At 48.2% G+C, this 15,082-nt stretch overlaps 3 protein-coding genes across 3 annotated transcripts; 1 reads left to right on the top strand and 2 right to left on the bottom strand.

The window, feature by feature from the left end:
- Nucleotides 1-187: 187 nt before the first annotated feature.
- TMEM258 (transmembrane protein 258) lies at nt 188-3,340 on the bottom strand. Its single transcript, XM_019655932.1, has 4 exons — nt 3,240-3,340; nt 1,635-1,744; nt 929-1,065; nt 188-297 (listed from the first exon to the last, which is right to left on the bottom strand). The coding sequence occupies exons 1-3, from the start codon at nt 3,240-3,242 to the stop codon at nt 939-941; spliced, it is 240 nt and encodes a 79-aa protein (XP_019511477.1). The 5' UTR covers nt 3,243-3,340; the 3' UTR covers nt 188-297; nt 929-938.
- A 97-nt stretch (nt 3,341-3,437) lies between these two features.
- On the top strand, nt 3,438-8,489 carry FEN1 (flap structure-specific endonuclease 1). Its single transcript, XM_019655931.1, has 2 exons — nt 3,438-3,696; nt 6,613-8,489. The coding sequence occupies exon 2, from the start codon at nt 6,631-6,633 to the stop codon at nt 7,771-7,773; it is 1,143 nt and encodes a 380-aa protein (XP_019511476.1). The 5' UTR covers nt 3,438-3,696; nt 6,613-6,630; the 3' UTR covers nt 7,774-8,489.
- A 1,268-nt stretch (nt 8,490-9,757) lies between these two features.
- Nucleotides 9,758-14,926, bottom strand: LOC109389978 (fatty acid desaturase 1-like). The gene is made up of 7 exons (XM_019655955.1): nt 14,922-14,926; nt 14,756-14,835; nt 13,877-13,964; nt 13,573-13,669; nt 13,227-13,306; nt 12,992-13,117; nt 9,758-12,623 (listed from the first exon to the last, which is right to left on the bottom strand). Exons 1-7 carry the CDS (start codon nt 14,924-14,926, stop codon nt 12,572-12,574), a joined length of 528 nt encoding a protein of 175 aa, XP_019511500.1. The 3' UTR covers nt 9,758-12,571.
- Nucleotides 14,927-15,082: the final 156 nt, after the last annotated feature.

Raw genomic sequence — 15,082 nt, 5'->3', positions numbered from 1 at the left:
CCACAGGTAAGCCTTCATTTCCAAGGACAAGACACCCCTCCTACACCCCCCTTGCCCCTCCTAAGTAGAGAGCAGGGCATCCAGCAGGAACCACCTGACAGGCAAAGGAGAAACGGGAAGGGCTGGGACTGGGGGAGTCAGGTAGGTCCCAGCACCATCCCCACCTCACAGAATGGGCACCAGACAGGATGGTCACACATCTGCCTTTATTGTGAGCAGCCAGTGGAACATTTCCAGAAATAGTTACAAAAATTAATTTACAAAAGTGGGAATTCGGTGAAGCTGCCTGGTTGGAACCTGCAAGAGAAGGGAATCAAAATGAGACCAATGATTCTTCTTTTCACCAACTTCCCTCATGGAACCCCTATGATCCTGGGGCAAGGGCTGACGGGCACACTCCTTGGAAACTAAGCCACTAGAGCCAATTCTGTGACCTGTTTGGTGGGTTATCTGCAGCAAGGTGGGTGTTTGGGTTTTTTTTGGCGGGGGGGGGGGCAGTGAGGAGAGGGGTTGGTTTGCTTTTTTATCACTTAGTCAAGATTTATTTCAATGCCTGAAAACGTTCAGACTAATCAAAATGCCGTGTAGCAAGTTTTAAGCCCCAGACCTTGAGCCCCTCTGGCCCACTCCCCAGCAGCGTCTCCAAGTCAATGGCGTATGATGTATTAAGAATGCAAATGCATAACCACGGGAGGCATGCATCCACAGCCCTACGTAGTACATCCCAAAGCCAGACTGAGGCCCTGGGCAGTGGGCACGGCTTAGGACTGACAAAGTAGGTCACAACTGGCTCAGTTGAGAACATTAGGAACAGGGCAAGAGGCACATGTGTCTGGTGTCCCCATCCATTCTGCTGAGTCTGTCTCCATTAACCAAGGGGTTGTGCAGGCCCAAGGACCCCACCTGCCCCACCTGTCACAGCGCTTACCCTTCGGAGCTCATACGTAGATGCCAACCCAGAGCAGCAAGAAGAGGACCCCAAAGCCCATGAAAAGCGAGGCCACCAAGGAGATGAGGAGCTCTTTGTAGATGTCGCGAGTGTACTTGGTGGAGGTGACCTCATAACTGGCAGGGTGGTCAAGGAGAAACAACAGATGGACTTCACAGAGCAGGAAGCCTGGCCAGGGCAGCTCTGGGGGAAAGGTACGGGCCACAGGCTTTCCGGGAAGCCTGTCTGGCTTGGTGCAGCCATGCAAAGGTGCCCAAGAGATGACCTGGCCTCTGGTGCGCCATACCACCCAGCAAGAAAATGAGACCCAGAGGGTTAGGTCACTTGCCCCAGGTAACACCGCTAATGCATGGTGGAGCTGGACTGTCCTCAGATGTCCTGACACCTGAGAGCACCCCTCCTTACACCACTTTCCCAACCTGCGATCTCCTAGCCCCAGCCTCCAGTCTAGCCAGGCCCTCTGCTTACTATCCCAGAAATCTGAAGAGTACACTGAGCTCGCCTGGACTTGGAAAATAAGGCCATAACCTGACCTTGGGTATCAATAGCCTTCCCTCAACCTCCTTACCTTCTTCCGTCCCCACACCAGAACAGAACTGGCAGGGTGCACTGTACCCAGCATGCTCTCTGATTCAGCTTCCCACATCATTAATTCTGGCCCACTGACTGCTCAGTCAAAGGATACACGAAGAACCAAGCGGTGAAGAACATGCCAATGGCCAACAGCACCACCGTCAGATGGGGAAAGACAGCAGGGTTTACCGGGCTGGTGTATCTGCTCATGGCCTCGAGCTCCTAGGGCAGGATATGAGATCAGAGCCATGAAAGAATCCCACAACTTCAACTGGGGGGGGGGGGGGTAGGGGCGCGCGACTATGGGGTTATCAAGGAGCCTCATGCTGCTGTGACTGCTAAAGGCCTGTTGCAGCTTGGGAAATATGGAAATTCTTCAGAACCAACATCAAGTGATTCAGTTTGGGAACGACAACAATTACATCTTAAAGTGGCATTTTGTCTTTTCGATATGAGACAAGCAGGGAGGCGGAGTCACGAGGCTGAGACATGGAAGGTGACTGATTAGCTGTAGATCAATGGGTCCTTAACATTTTTTGAGACCACGGACCGCTGTGAAAAAAAAAAACGTGATGAAAGGTATGGACTCTGCCTGGGAAAAACCGCATGTAAGAAAAAAGTCTGCCTATAATTTTAGGAGCTTCATGGACCCATGTCTGTGGACACTGGACCGGTACCCAGATCTCAAATTCGAATTCTGTATTTCTTCTCACGTAATTCTGTATCATGGCATCCCAGGATACACAGGGCAAGACATCAGTTAAAATTCTGGCTCTACTGAATAGCATGAATCTCAGTCAAGTACTTATAATACCTATCTCACAGGGTTGGTTTATGATATAAGAAAGATGACCAACGTCAAAGCATCTGGCTACTGCCTGGCATAAAGTAGTTGCTCAATAGGTGTTTGTTTCCTCCCCAAGGTTTAGGGGAGATTATGAGATAATGCCAGTGAAAGAGGGTTGTAAACATACAGTTCTGTACAAATGTTAACTTCCATTGTCACCCACCAGCCAACGCTTCTAAAATCCTGAACATAACAACTCTAGAGACGTAAATTGACCCCATTGTTCTAGGAGACACTGGAATGCAATTCAACAAACATTCATGCCCCCCCCCCTAAAATTTATGACAAAAACAATCGCTGCCATTTATTGAGCCTCCAATTGCAGGCCCTGTGGTTGGCACTGGGAATACAAAGATGAATAAACATCATCCCAAAGCTAGAGGCACGTCAGATGGTGGTCACCAGGAGGCGTGACAGATAACAAAGAAGTGCAGGACACGTGGCAAGAGGTCTGCGCAGAGGTTGTGGGAGCTCCCAGGAGAGAGCGGCAAAGTGTCTGAGACAGTTAGAAATGCTTCGCCAGGAAGGTAACTTTTGCCCAGGGCCTTGCAAGATAAGCACGAGTTCGGCAGAGGAAAGAACTTTCCAGATAGAACAGCCTGATCACGGGTAACAGAGATAAAAAGCTCCAAGATATTACAACTGCACCTCACGCCCCTCACCCTTAAAACTCGCGAGATCAAAACCTCAGCCTAAGGAGTCCATGGCAAGGGGCGACCCTTTCCCGCCCCTCAGCCCAAGCCGGAGGATACAGGAGCCTCCCGCTCTCTGAATCACTGGCGTCCGAGGCCTCTGCGAGAGAAACGGGGTGTGGAATGGACTCTGAGGGGTCCTCACAGCCTTGTTCAGAACGCCCCTCAACCCTCTCACCATTTTGCCGGGCGCTAGCTAATCCGCCGCTCCGCCACCGGAAGAACACGTCGGCAAGGAGCAGGCGCGCTGTTCAGCCGGGAGAGGACGTTCACCCGCGCAAGTGGCATTGTGGATCTTGTAGTCCTGTGGTTTGAGGTGTCGCGGGAGCTGGGGCCTGCGAGGACCTGGGATGGAGTACGGGAAGCGGTGAAAAGGGAGGTGTTGGGTCGCTGAGCGAGTCCGTTCACGCTGGACTGTTTGTCGTGAGAGAAGCTGGCCGAGGGAGCCGGGGCCTGCACTACACTTCCCAGGAGGCTGTGCGCGGCGGCGGGTCACGTGACGGGAGCGCGGGCTTTGGAAGGCGCGGAGCGAGCGGCGACCCGTGGTCGAGCTGAGGCGGGAGTGGGGCTGAGGACTGTCCAGCGTGACACCGGACCAAGCGGTAGCTGCCGAGGCCTCGCGCCTGTAAGGCCAGGTGAGACCCCATGGGAAGTGTCTCCGAGAGCGGCGGGGTCCGCTTTGCGCTGGAGGCTGTGGTGCAGCGGCTGCCGCTCGGGACGGAGGCGCCAGTGCGGTCCTGCCACTTTGCCGCTGTGGGACTTGGGCCCGTCTCATAACCTCCGAGCCTCTTTATTCATTTGTAGAAGGAGGAGAATGACTTGCACTTCATGGGGTCGTTGTGTATTTTGACTAAGATCCTGGATGAGAAAGTTTTAAACTTGTTTAGGCCCCTCGGTCGGATGCTGTGGCAGAATAACGGGCTAAGAACACATTGTCTTCTCAGTACACGTTCAAGCAAAGCAGCCAGCTTGAAGCATAAACCAGAGCTTCTTTTGTGGGTTCTGGGGTGGGGGGAACGTTTGCAGAGCACCTAGTGCGTGTCGGGAGTTTTTCAGCGATCACCTCCGGTAACCCTCACAGTAATTCTGCAAGACAGGCATGGTATTCCTCTTATAGATGAGAAAACCAAACGCCAATGGCTTAGTCGTATCACACACTAAGTGACAGTGATGCTACACAGATGGTAAATGCTGGTCCCTAGATTCAAGGCCCCAGACATTCACAGGGGAACCAAAACGAGGGGGACCTTGGAGAAGCGGCTTGAGGATGGCGGGTGGCGAGCACAGCAGAGCAAAAGTGAGCGGAGGCAGGCTTTATCCCAACATTTCCACCGGGTACCAGACTGGAAAGGTAGGGTGGGAACCAGCGCATAGAAGAACTTGACACCATGCTGAAGTGTTGGACTTAATTCGAGAAAGGACTGTAACAGGGTCATTGATGCTTTATTTAGAAAGAACCCTGTGAAGGAGGAGTAGGAACAATTAGAAAGCCTAGTACAATATTTCTTAGAGCGTCGGACACAGCATCAGTGGGTGCACGGTGACTTTAAGAGGCACCCGAAAAAATCCTTTTTAATAGTTACACATTTAACACATATTAACATATAACTGATATATTGCTTGAGATGAGCTCTCTCTTTCCACTTAGTTCTTTGTTTAAATGGTATCCATTTAAAGAAAATAGTAAATGAATTGAAAGTACAGGTTTTAGTTGGACGTGACAAAAAAGTGCGAGGGTGGCTTGGGCCTCACTGAAGTTTGGGGAGCACTGCCCTAGGAAATATTTGTTAAGGGGCCTGAACCACAGAAATGCAGCACTGGGCTGAGTGTCTAGATCAGGACATGGGGTGGGTAGGAGCCATGGAATTCACATTTCCCACTGAGTGGTGGGGCGAAAATACAAAGGGGAAGACTTAAAACACTAGCAATATCGTGGTAAAAGTAGGAACTCTTAAGTGCTGGGGGATCCTGAAGGGAGATTAATGCCATGTATGAGGAAGCCACATTACTCCCGTTCAAGGTGTTATTTTTGCCAGTCTCTCAAGGCTGCTATAACCAGTCAGTGTTCTTCAGAGAACTAGAACAAATAGGATATAGGAGACGCACACACACACACACACACACACACACACAAACATATCTAAAGAGGTTTATTTTAAGGAATTGGCTCAGGTGATTGTAGGGGTTGGCATGTTTGAAAATTGTAGGGCAGGTCGGCAGGCTGGAAACTCAGGCAGGAGTTGATGCTACGGTCTTCAGGCAGAATTTCTTCATGAAACCTGTTTTTTGCTCTTAAGGTCATTCAGATGGTTTGGATGAAGCCCACCCCCGTTATGGAGAGCAATCTCCTTTACGTAAAGTCAACTGGTTATAGTTGTTAGCCACATCTACAAAATAACTGTCACAGCAAAACCTGGATTAGTGTTTGATTAAATAATTGGATATTATAGCCTAACCAAGTTGACACATAAAACTAACCATCACAGCTGCTAAGAGGAGGCAGGCAGAGGAATGAGTTGGGGGTGTTCAGTGACTGGTACAAAGGCATAAAGGAGGAATGAACGTGTTGTTCACGAATTGGCAAGAAGATGGGTCCTCATGTTTATTTTACCACTTTACACAGTGAGCCATGTTTTATGGTTGTTTTTATAACTGTCTCATCTCACCTTCATTGTCTAACCAGTATTTGCCTGCCCCGTCAGGACTCAATTCTGCCTTTATGATCCCTGGACTCCTCAAGTTGAACCAGGCACTCTGGATTTGTGTGCTCCTTGATGCGGACATCTACTGTAGCCTTTTTTTTTTTTTTTCAAAGATTTTTATTGGGGAATTGGGAAAGGGGAATAGACAAGTTGCTGTCCTTTTGTTCTTTAGTTGTGGAGGACGTTGTTGCACTGGCTCAAGTTGGCACCATCATTGCGCTCTTCCCGGGCGAGGCAGATCAGTTGCTGGTTTCTGGTCGGCCGCTCAGGGCGGCTGCTGGCCGCTCACGCTGGCTACTGGCTACACATGGTAGCCCATGGCAACCCACCACAGCAGTGGCTGCCGTTGCCAGCGACTCACGGCAGCCCAGCTCCAGGTTGAGCCGTTGTTCAGCATCTTAGCTGTAGAGGGCAGTGTCACTGGCCCTCATATGTGGGATCCAAACCGGGGCCCTCTGGCATCCCAAGCCAGCTCTTAACCATCGCGCCACTCGGCCGGCCCTACTATAGCCTTTATTGCATGCTAGCTCTACTGCTGCCTTACTACAAAATTTTAAGTCCCTCAAGGACATAATAGTGCCTTACTCCTCTTAGCATCCAGTTTATTTCCTGATTCTTGGGAAGCCTTAGTATTACTTGAGTGGACTTCCTTGCTAGACCAACTTTCTTGACAGTGGAAACTTTGTCTTGTTCATTTTTTCATCTTCTGCTGTGCTGGCTTGGTGTTCTTTTTATTGTGCTCAGTTTGTTTACCTGAAGGCATGAAGTTGTAAGATAGCACCAGTTATAACCCTTACTCTTTTTGCACCCTTAAGATCCTCCCTGTCTTAACTTGCCTTTCTTTTTCAGCTGTCCCTCTGTATTGCTATGGGTATTCAAGGCCTGGCCAAACTGATTGCTGATGTGGCCCCCAGTGCCATCCGGGAAAATGACATCAAGAGCTACTTTGGCCGCAAGGTGGCCATCGATGCCTCCATGAGCATTTATCAGTTCCTGATTGCTGTTCGCCAGGGTGGGGATGTGCTGCAGAATGAGGAGGGGGAGACCACCAGCCACCTGATGGGCATGTTCTACCGTACCATCCGCATGATGGAGAATGGCATCAAGCCCGTGTATATCTTTGATGGCAAGCCCCCACAGCTCAAGTCAGGTGAGCTGGCCAAACGCAGTGAGCGACGGGCTGAGGCGGAGAAGCAGCTGGAGCAGGCTCAGGCTGCTGGGACTGAGGAGGACGTGGAGAAGTTTACTAAGCGACTGGTGAAGGTCACCAAGCAACACAATGATGAGTGCAAGCATCTACTGAGCCTCATGGGCATCCCGTACCTCGATGCACCCAGTGAGGCCGAGGCCAGCTGTGCAGCCCTGGTGAAGGCTGGCAAAGTCTATGCTGCAGCCACGGAGGACATGGATTGTCTGACCTTTGGCAGCCCTGTGCTAATGCGGCACCTGACTGCCAGTGAGGCCAAGAAGCTGCCCATCCAGGAATTCCACCTGAGCCGGATTCTGCAGGAGCTGGGCCTGAACCAGGAGCAGTTTGTAGACCTGTGCATCCTACTGGGCAGTGACTACTGTGAGAGTATTCGGGGCATTGGGCCCAAGCGGGCTGTGGACCTCATCCAGAAGCACAAGAGCATCGAGGAGATTGTGCGTCGACTTGACCCCAACAAGTACCCCGTGCCAGAAAATTGGCTGCACAAGGAGGCTCAGCAGCTCTTCCTGGAGCCTGAGGTGCTGGACCCAGAGTCTGTGGAGCTGAAGTGGAGTGAGCCAAATGAAGAAGAGCTCGTCAAGTTCATGTGTGGTGAAAAGCAGTTCTCTGAGGAACGAATCCGCAGTGGGGTCAAGCGGCTGAGCAAGAGCCGCCAGGGCAGCACCCAAGGCCGCCTGGATGATTTCTTCAAGGTGACTGGCTCTCTCTCTTCAGCTAAGCGCAAGGAGCCAGAACCCCCCAAGGGATCTGCTAAGAAGGCAAAAACTGGGGCAGCAGGGAAATTTAAAAGGAGAAAATAAACGATTTTCCCTTCATTATACCTCCTTGACCCAAGAGTATCTGCCTTGTACCCTCAAGAGCTAGTGCTTGAGAAACCTCCAGGGGGGGCAGTGAAGGGATTGCTTGCATTGCTTCTGTAGCGTTACCCTTCTCAGTAGTGCTTTTCCCTTTTTTACTTGATCTTATGGCAGGAAAGACACAGAGGTTCATTCTTTTTTTAGCTCAGGAAAGCATGTCAGGCTCAAACCACCTTTCAATTTAATGGACACTGAATCCATTGTTACATAAAAGTGATAGCAACAAGTTTTGAAGAAGATAGGAGATAAATGGTGGAGACAAATGACTATACGGAAATGATTTCCTGGCTAGCCAACTGGTGGCCGGTGATGGTGAGCCAGACTGCACTTCTCTGGTTCATCCTTGACCCACCCTGAGGGACAGCCAGCAGGAAGACCCAGTCTTAACAGATAGGAAGAGCTACTGAGAAATAACAGGCGGAAAGTGGAGTCAGCAACAGGGGTTTGATTACTGACTGTCCTGGGGTGGGCTGAAACTTGAACTCACTGTGTAACTTGAGTCTTTACAGTGGTTATTCAGAGGCATAAGGTGGCGAAGTTCTCATGGCCTCTTTCAGGCAATTAACTGAGTTGAGATTTTGGGATAAGAAACTGTTGTCATGTACTGTTTTTGTTTTAAAGGTATGAGAAAAGAGTCAATAAAATTATAAAAGTAACCAGAATGGCACGTTCTTTGAAAACGATCTCGGGTACCCCAGGCTTCAGGCAGAATGTAATGTTCTCTTAACTCCAAGGTAACATGCTGGAATTGTACTCTATTAATGTGGTTTGAGAGTGGCCACAAGATGGCGCCATGCCCCCATAGAATGGCCAAAGCAGCGGTGGTACTTCAGCCATTTGCAGGAAGATGCCTTGATCATCTTGCTAGGAAAGTAGTTTTAATAAATTGAGTCTGGTTCCAGTTTCCCACCTGCAATGTGAGATAAAGGAATTCCTTTGAGAAAGCCTCACAATGTAGCTCAACTACTACATACATCCAAGCATTTACCAGTTTGTAAATTGTGAAAGCTGCCATTAAAAAATCACTTCCTTGTTCCTTTTGTGACTAAATTCAGGTTGCTGTTTCTCATAGAGATGGTATATTTTTGGTTTTTTTGGATTTTTTTTAGCTGAGCCATCCTGCCACCTGTTGGCAGCTCAGCAGCTGCTCAGCTTGGGCCGGGACTTGAACCGCTATTGCTCAGAGCTCAAACTCTTGAGCAAGCTCTTAACCAACTGAGCCACTCGGCTGACCCCTTTTTTCTTTTTTTTAGCTGAGCCATTAGAGATGGTATATTTTTGTACTTTGAATGTTTTATGGTCCTGATAAAACTTGGTAGGGAGCTGTCCTGTTTTGAGTTTCCAATTTTTTTAGCCTTCCTATCTCTGCCATTTGAAGTTAACAAAGACATTTAAACAAGCAGTCTGCAATTTAACTTGATGTTTTGACAGATTAAGCAGGTAGAAAACCAAAGACCAGTGGTTTTTGAAATTTTTAATGGAGCAGTCTATTTTTCCAATGAAATATTATGTGGAATCTCAGAATATAAGCCCTCCTCTGCTTGAGGCACAGATGGGTAAGTGTCCCTAGCATCATCTTCCTAACTGGGAGACTCTGGATACTACTGGTATAGACAAAGTTCCAGGCTGAGGGCAGGGATCTTAGTTTTGTTCATTGCTTTCTCCAGCACTTAAAAGTTTTTCTCAAATTGAGCCAAGCCACACACTTTGAGATCCATTTTCTGATGCAAGTAATTTGCAGTAATGGTGATGGGTTCCAGAGGTGGTAAGACTTCTTTGGAGTTATCACCTCAGTGCAATAGCTCTAGGTAAGGGCTTGTACCCTGTGGTAGACAAGCATGTAGAGTGGTTTGTTTTCCTCTTGCTTTTTGAAGTCAAGTTGCCTAGTCTCTTCTAGGTGTTTAACCACGACACACTGCAGGAAAAATCAATTCTGCAAATTTTTATTTAGCATGTTCTAACCTTGCTCAAAGATTGCTGTTCTAATAGGATGGAGGTCAAAAAGGCATGGCTTTACGTAGCTCAGCTCAAAGGCGTTGTGCCTGCAGAGAAAAATTTAGGCAAAAAGACTTATGGAAACTATTCATATGGAGACTAGAAATGAGTTAAAAAAGGGCGGAGATATTGCCTCATGATAGGAGGAAGCAATGCACATAAAACCTGGCTAGTGTATTGAGCAATTCATTATTGGAACATGCGGGTGTCATGGAAAGGAGTTGGCTTTTCCTTGCCATAATCCACCTGTGCGTTGGTGCCTTCCAGGCCTTGATGTTCCTTCCTCTTCCCAACGGGCTTGTTTACACAAAGCGGATGCTGTGCAGGGAGGGACTTATGTTCAGAAAGAATAGTTAGAGCTGTAGAAGTGGATGGTAACATAGCAGAGGCATACAGAGTCCTGCTGACAGTGTGCAGAAGGGCGTTGGATTACAAGTGAATCACCTTCGTTTGGTCAAACTTCACTTTATTTCTAAACTTCATTGGAATGTAACAAAATTGGCACATACACAAAGGATACTGATATTGGGCCTAATTAAAGAAAATGCCTCCGGATAAGTGGTAGGAAGATGAAAGTAACTAAGACAAACATAGAAGCTGGTGTTTTTAGAAAGTGAGTTCAAATGTTAGTTCTTCCACAATCTGTGACTGGATGTGACTTGTCCTGTCTAAGCCTGTTTTCTCATCTGTCGTTGGATTTGAGATCACTTACGTTACCACTTTAATAGTCTGAACCTTTTATCACTGGTAATGTCCCATTTTGGCCATGTGAGACCACACTGGTCTAGGCCAAGGAGAGAAGGCCACAGTGTTTGAGGTGCTTTGAGGATCTGGACTTGGCTCAATAAGCTTCACTTGGTGTGCTCAGATTGGGCAGCCTCGGCCCAAAGCCAGATGGCTTGACAGGCTGGTGACACCACACCTAAACCTTAGGTAGCAGGGAACAGGGATAGGGAAGGATCAGCGCCTATTCTGGAGTGAGGAACCCAATGAAAATAGAGCTCTTCAATTCTGCTACTAATTTTTCTACCCAGGCTGTTTTAAACTAGGTTCTTCCCAAATGGAAAAGATCTCAACTCTTCTGCAACCTGTTCTCCCTCATCTGTTTTTAAAATCGTTTTGTCTTTGTTTTGACAAACTGCTAAGAAATCAAGACAGCCTTCCCATGGGGGGGGTGCCTCTAGGACCTTCATCTCCCTGATTGCCATTCTCCCAAAACTAAATGCAAACTCGCCCAGAGCTGTGCTTTGTCTTCCAAATGTCCCAAATGCTCAATATACTTAACAGCAGATGCTGCTGAGCAGGCGAATAATCCCCTCACCTGAACTGAAAGGCTGTGGGTGTAGGGGGAGGGGGTGAACGCTGATGACAAGCTCTGGTGTTAAGGTGAGACTCCTGGGGCACATTCCTATGTTTGTTCTCTAGAGATGGGTTAAACTGTTTTTATCTTTTAAAAACCAGGAAATTTAAAAATTGCATTTTAATATTAGACTGCTATGCTCAAGAGATGATCCTAAATTCCTACCTGGACTCCAGCAGAGAAAGACACTTGAACAGAGTTGACAGTGTAAGAAGCCTAATGACAGCAACAATGATCACAAACTTCTGTGTTTTTATCTTCCTATTTCTGGTTTAGAACTAAAATGGTTACATTTAACCACACTGCTCCTGCTCAGAAGTAATGCTATAACATAATCTAGGTTACAGAAAATTTCTTACAGCTCTTATATTCTTTACGACTGAAACTTGTGTTTTCCTCATTGCTAATTTAGTATCTCCCAGCTTGGTCACTTGTGCTCACTGACAGCTATTGTATTAAACTTGGAATTATAGGTAGGGAAGCAAAGAGAAACCATGAGGAGCCCTCATTTGTTTCTAGGGAGGAGATTAAGTTGCCCCATCTGCTCACTTGCTTATGGAGCAAGTGGACTCCCTATCTGAGGAGTATTTTGTTCCTTAGGTACTGGTTAGAAGAGGTAAATCAAAAGCTGAACTGATTTTTAATGGCCAACAACTCTCCATTAGCCATTTTGGCAAGACCTAGGACCTAATGCTTCCTTGGTACCCTGGATGGAACATGAGACCAAAATCAGTAGTGGCAGGATCCTTTAGGGCCGGCCAGATGTCTCTGACACCACAGTCTGGCCTCTGCCCTGCCTTCTTCGCAAAGGAGAAATTCCTTCTCCAGGAGCCTGAGGCAGACATAAGTCACCTAGCCCTAGAGTGAGCTGGGCTCCCAGGCCTCAGAATTCTAAACACTAATGCTTCCTTTCTAAACTTTGCTCAAAAGGTTAAGCTGCTCCATCTCCCTCCAGGCTGCGAACCTCTGAGGTTTGTAGGTGAGGGTGGAAAGGCACTGAGAAGTGGATCCGTAAGATGAGCTCACCCCTTTCCTGGGTGGAATTTTAGTGCGAAATCTCTTCCTGATTGCTGGGCTTAGTAGGTTTCCCTATTCTTCTAACACCCTCCTGACTCCCTCTTTGCTCATCAACCATTTGCATCTGACAAACTAGAAAAAGGAAACAAAACTCATATCCCTGCCCCAATAGCTCCATCCCTTCTAGGGGGCCTGCATGTTCCCCCAACCTCTTTGGGTCATAAATCTGCCTAGAAGATAAAGGGAAAGGGTTTGAGCCAAGCCTTTATCTCCTCAAACACAATCTCTGAATTTTAGAATTGTAGTGGCATTGCCCTCAAGTGCCCTTTTGCTTTGGCTCCAGAGGCTCCTCTTCCAGATGGGCTGTTGTTATTGGTGAAGATAGGCATCTAGCCAGAGTTGCCCGGACTCCTTCAATGAGCTGCGGGGACAAGATGGAAGCAGGCAGTGAGAGACGGGGTGGAACCGAGCCCCAAAGCCAAGCCACCCACCAGTAGTGTAGTGCTGGAGCTCTTACAGAGGTATGCAGGCCCAGCTCTGGGACATAAGGCCCCCTTCATGTGAATGCTTCCTGTCCCTTTCCTGAGAAAGAGCTTGGGCCATGGCGCTGACAGAAAAGGACTGACCTGGCCACGAGACCAATAGAGCTCCCTGCCTTTGCCTTGCTGACCTCCATTCCAGACGACTGGGGAAACCTTCCTATTGCTCCGACCCCATACTTCACCACCAACCCCAATGCCCCACCCTCTTCCTGCCCTACCAATCATCTTCCCAGGCTCAGATACTCACTGAACAATGTCGGCGAAGGCTGAGAACAGGGGCTTGGACTGGTACGCTATGCCATGTTTGGCACACAGGGACTGCACCAGGGGAGCCACTTTGTGGTAATTGTGTCGAGGCATTGTGGGGAAGAGACTTTAGGGAGAACAGGGGAAAGTCAGTGGCTCCTCCTCCTCTGCTCCCACCCACCTCCCGCACACATGGACCCTCCTCCAGACCCTGCTTCCCAGGTCTCCCTACTCACTGGTGCTCAATCTGGAAGTTGAGGTGTCCACTGAACCAGTCATTGAAGGCGGACTTGTGGACGTTGCATGTTGCCTGGAGCTGGAGGAAGGTCAGGGAGAGAGCAAGGCTCTGGGAACCAGATGGAAAGGCCAGGCCAGCCCTCTCCAGGCAAAGCTGTTTGAGAGGACGGGCTACGGGACTGTCCCTGGTCACTCCCTTCTCCACATGGTGGCAGGAAACTTCAAGCTAATGAATGATGCAATACTGCTGGGGACTTCTGTTGTTACTGCCCTTCCCCACCTGCCCTGCGTTTCTGCCTACCCACCCCTTTTCTTAGTTGTGTTAGGTGACTGACTGTCCCTTACCTGGGTGGAGACCCAGTCCACGTTCTGGTCGTAATCGATGTGCATGGGAATATGGTTCATCTGTGTCACCCACACAAACCAGTTGCTTTCCAAGAACCTAGTGGATATGGCACACAGACAGAAACAGTACAAGCAGAGTCGAGTTCTCACCCTCCCTCAGGTAATTGCTCCAGCCTGGCCACCTTCCCAAGTCAACACCTGAAACGCCCTCTGCTACCCGAAGCCCCAGCACAGTCCCTGGGCCAGACTCGTTACTCCCAAACATCTGCCTTTCTTCACCAATCCCTCCTGCCCCATCAAGTACCTGACCATAAAGAAAAGGCCCAGGAGGCCCTTCACTCCCAACAGTGGCACATAAGTGAGGAAGATGCGGATGTAGAAGGTGANCGGGACTTGAACCGCTATTGCTCAAACTCTTGAGCAAGCTCTTAACCAACTAAGCCACTCGGCTGACCCCTTTTTTCTTTTTTTTAGCTGAGCCATTAGAGATGGTATATTTTTGTACTTTGAATGTTTTATGGTCCTGATAAAACTTGGTAGGGAGCTGTCCTGTTTTGAGTTTCCAATTTTTTTAGCCTTCCTATCTCTGCCATTTGAAGTTAACAAAGACATTTAAACAAGCAGTCTGCAATTTAACTTGATGTTTTGACAGATTAAGCAGGTAGAAAACCAAAGACCAGTGGTTTTTGAAATTTTTAATGGAGCAGTCTATTTTTCCAATGAAATATTATGTGGAATCTCAGAATATAAGCCCTCCTCTGCTTGAGGCACAGATGGGTAAGTGTCCCTAGCATCATCTTCCTAACTGGGAGACTCTGGATACTACTGGTATAGACAAAGTTCCAGGCTGAGGGCAGGGATCTTAGTTTTGTTCATTGCTTTCTCCAGCACTTAAAAGTTTTTCTCAAATTGAGCCAAGCCACACACTTTGAGATCCATTTTCTGATGCAAGTAATTTGCAGTAATGGTGATGGGTTCCAGAGGTGGTAAGACTTCTTTGGAGTTATCACCTCAGTGCAATAGCTCTAGGTAAGGGCTTGTACCCTGTGGTAGACAAGCATGTAGAGTGGTTTGTTTTCCTCTTGCTTTTTGAAGTCAAGTTGCCTAGTCTCTTCTAGGTGTTTAACCACGACACACTGCAGGAAAAATCAATTCTGCAAATTTTTATTTAGCATGTTCTAACCTTGCTCAAAGATTGCTGTTCTAATAGGATGGAGGTCAAAAAGGCATGGCTTTACGAAGCTCAGCTCAAAGGCGTTGTGCCTGCAGAGAAAAATTTAGGCAAAAAGACTTATGGAAACTATTCATATGGAGACTAGAAATGAGTTAAAAAAGGGCGGAGATATTGCCTCATGATAGGAGGAAGCAATGCACATAAAACCTGGCTAGTGTATTGAGCAATTCATTATTGGAACATGCGGGTGTCATGGAAAGGAGTTGGCTTTTCCTTGCCATAATCCACCTGTGCGTTGGTGCCTTCCAGGTCTTGATGTTCCTTCCTCTTCCCAAC

Source organism: Hipposideros armiger, unplaced genomic scaffold (genome assembly GCF_001890085.2).
Source record: "Hipposideros armiger isolate ML-2016 unplaced genomic scaffold, ASM189008v1 scaffold_253, whole genome shotgun sequence".
Lineage (NCBI taxonomy): Eukaryota > Metazoa > Chordata > Mammalia > Chiroptera > Hipposideridae > Hipposideros > Hipposideros armiger.
Note: the sequence above shows the minus strand (reverse complement) of the source record. Positions and strands in the feature narration are given on the sequence as shown.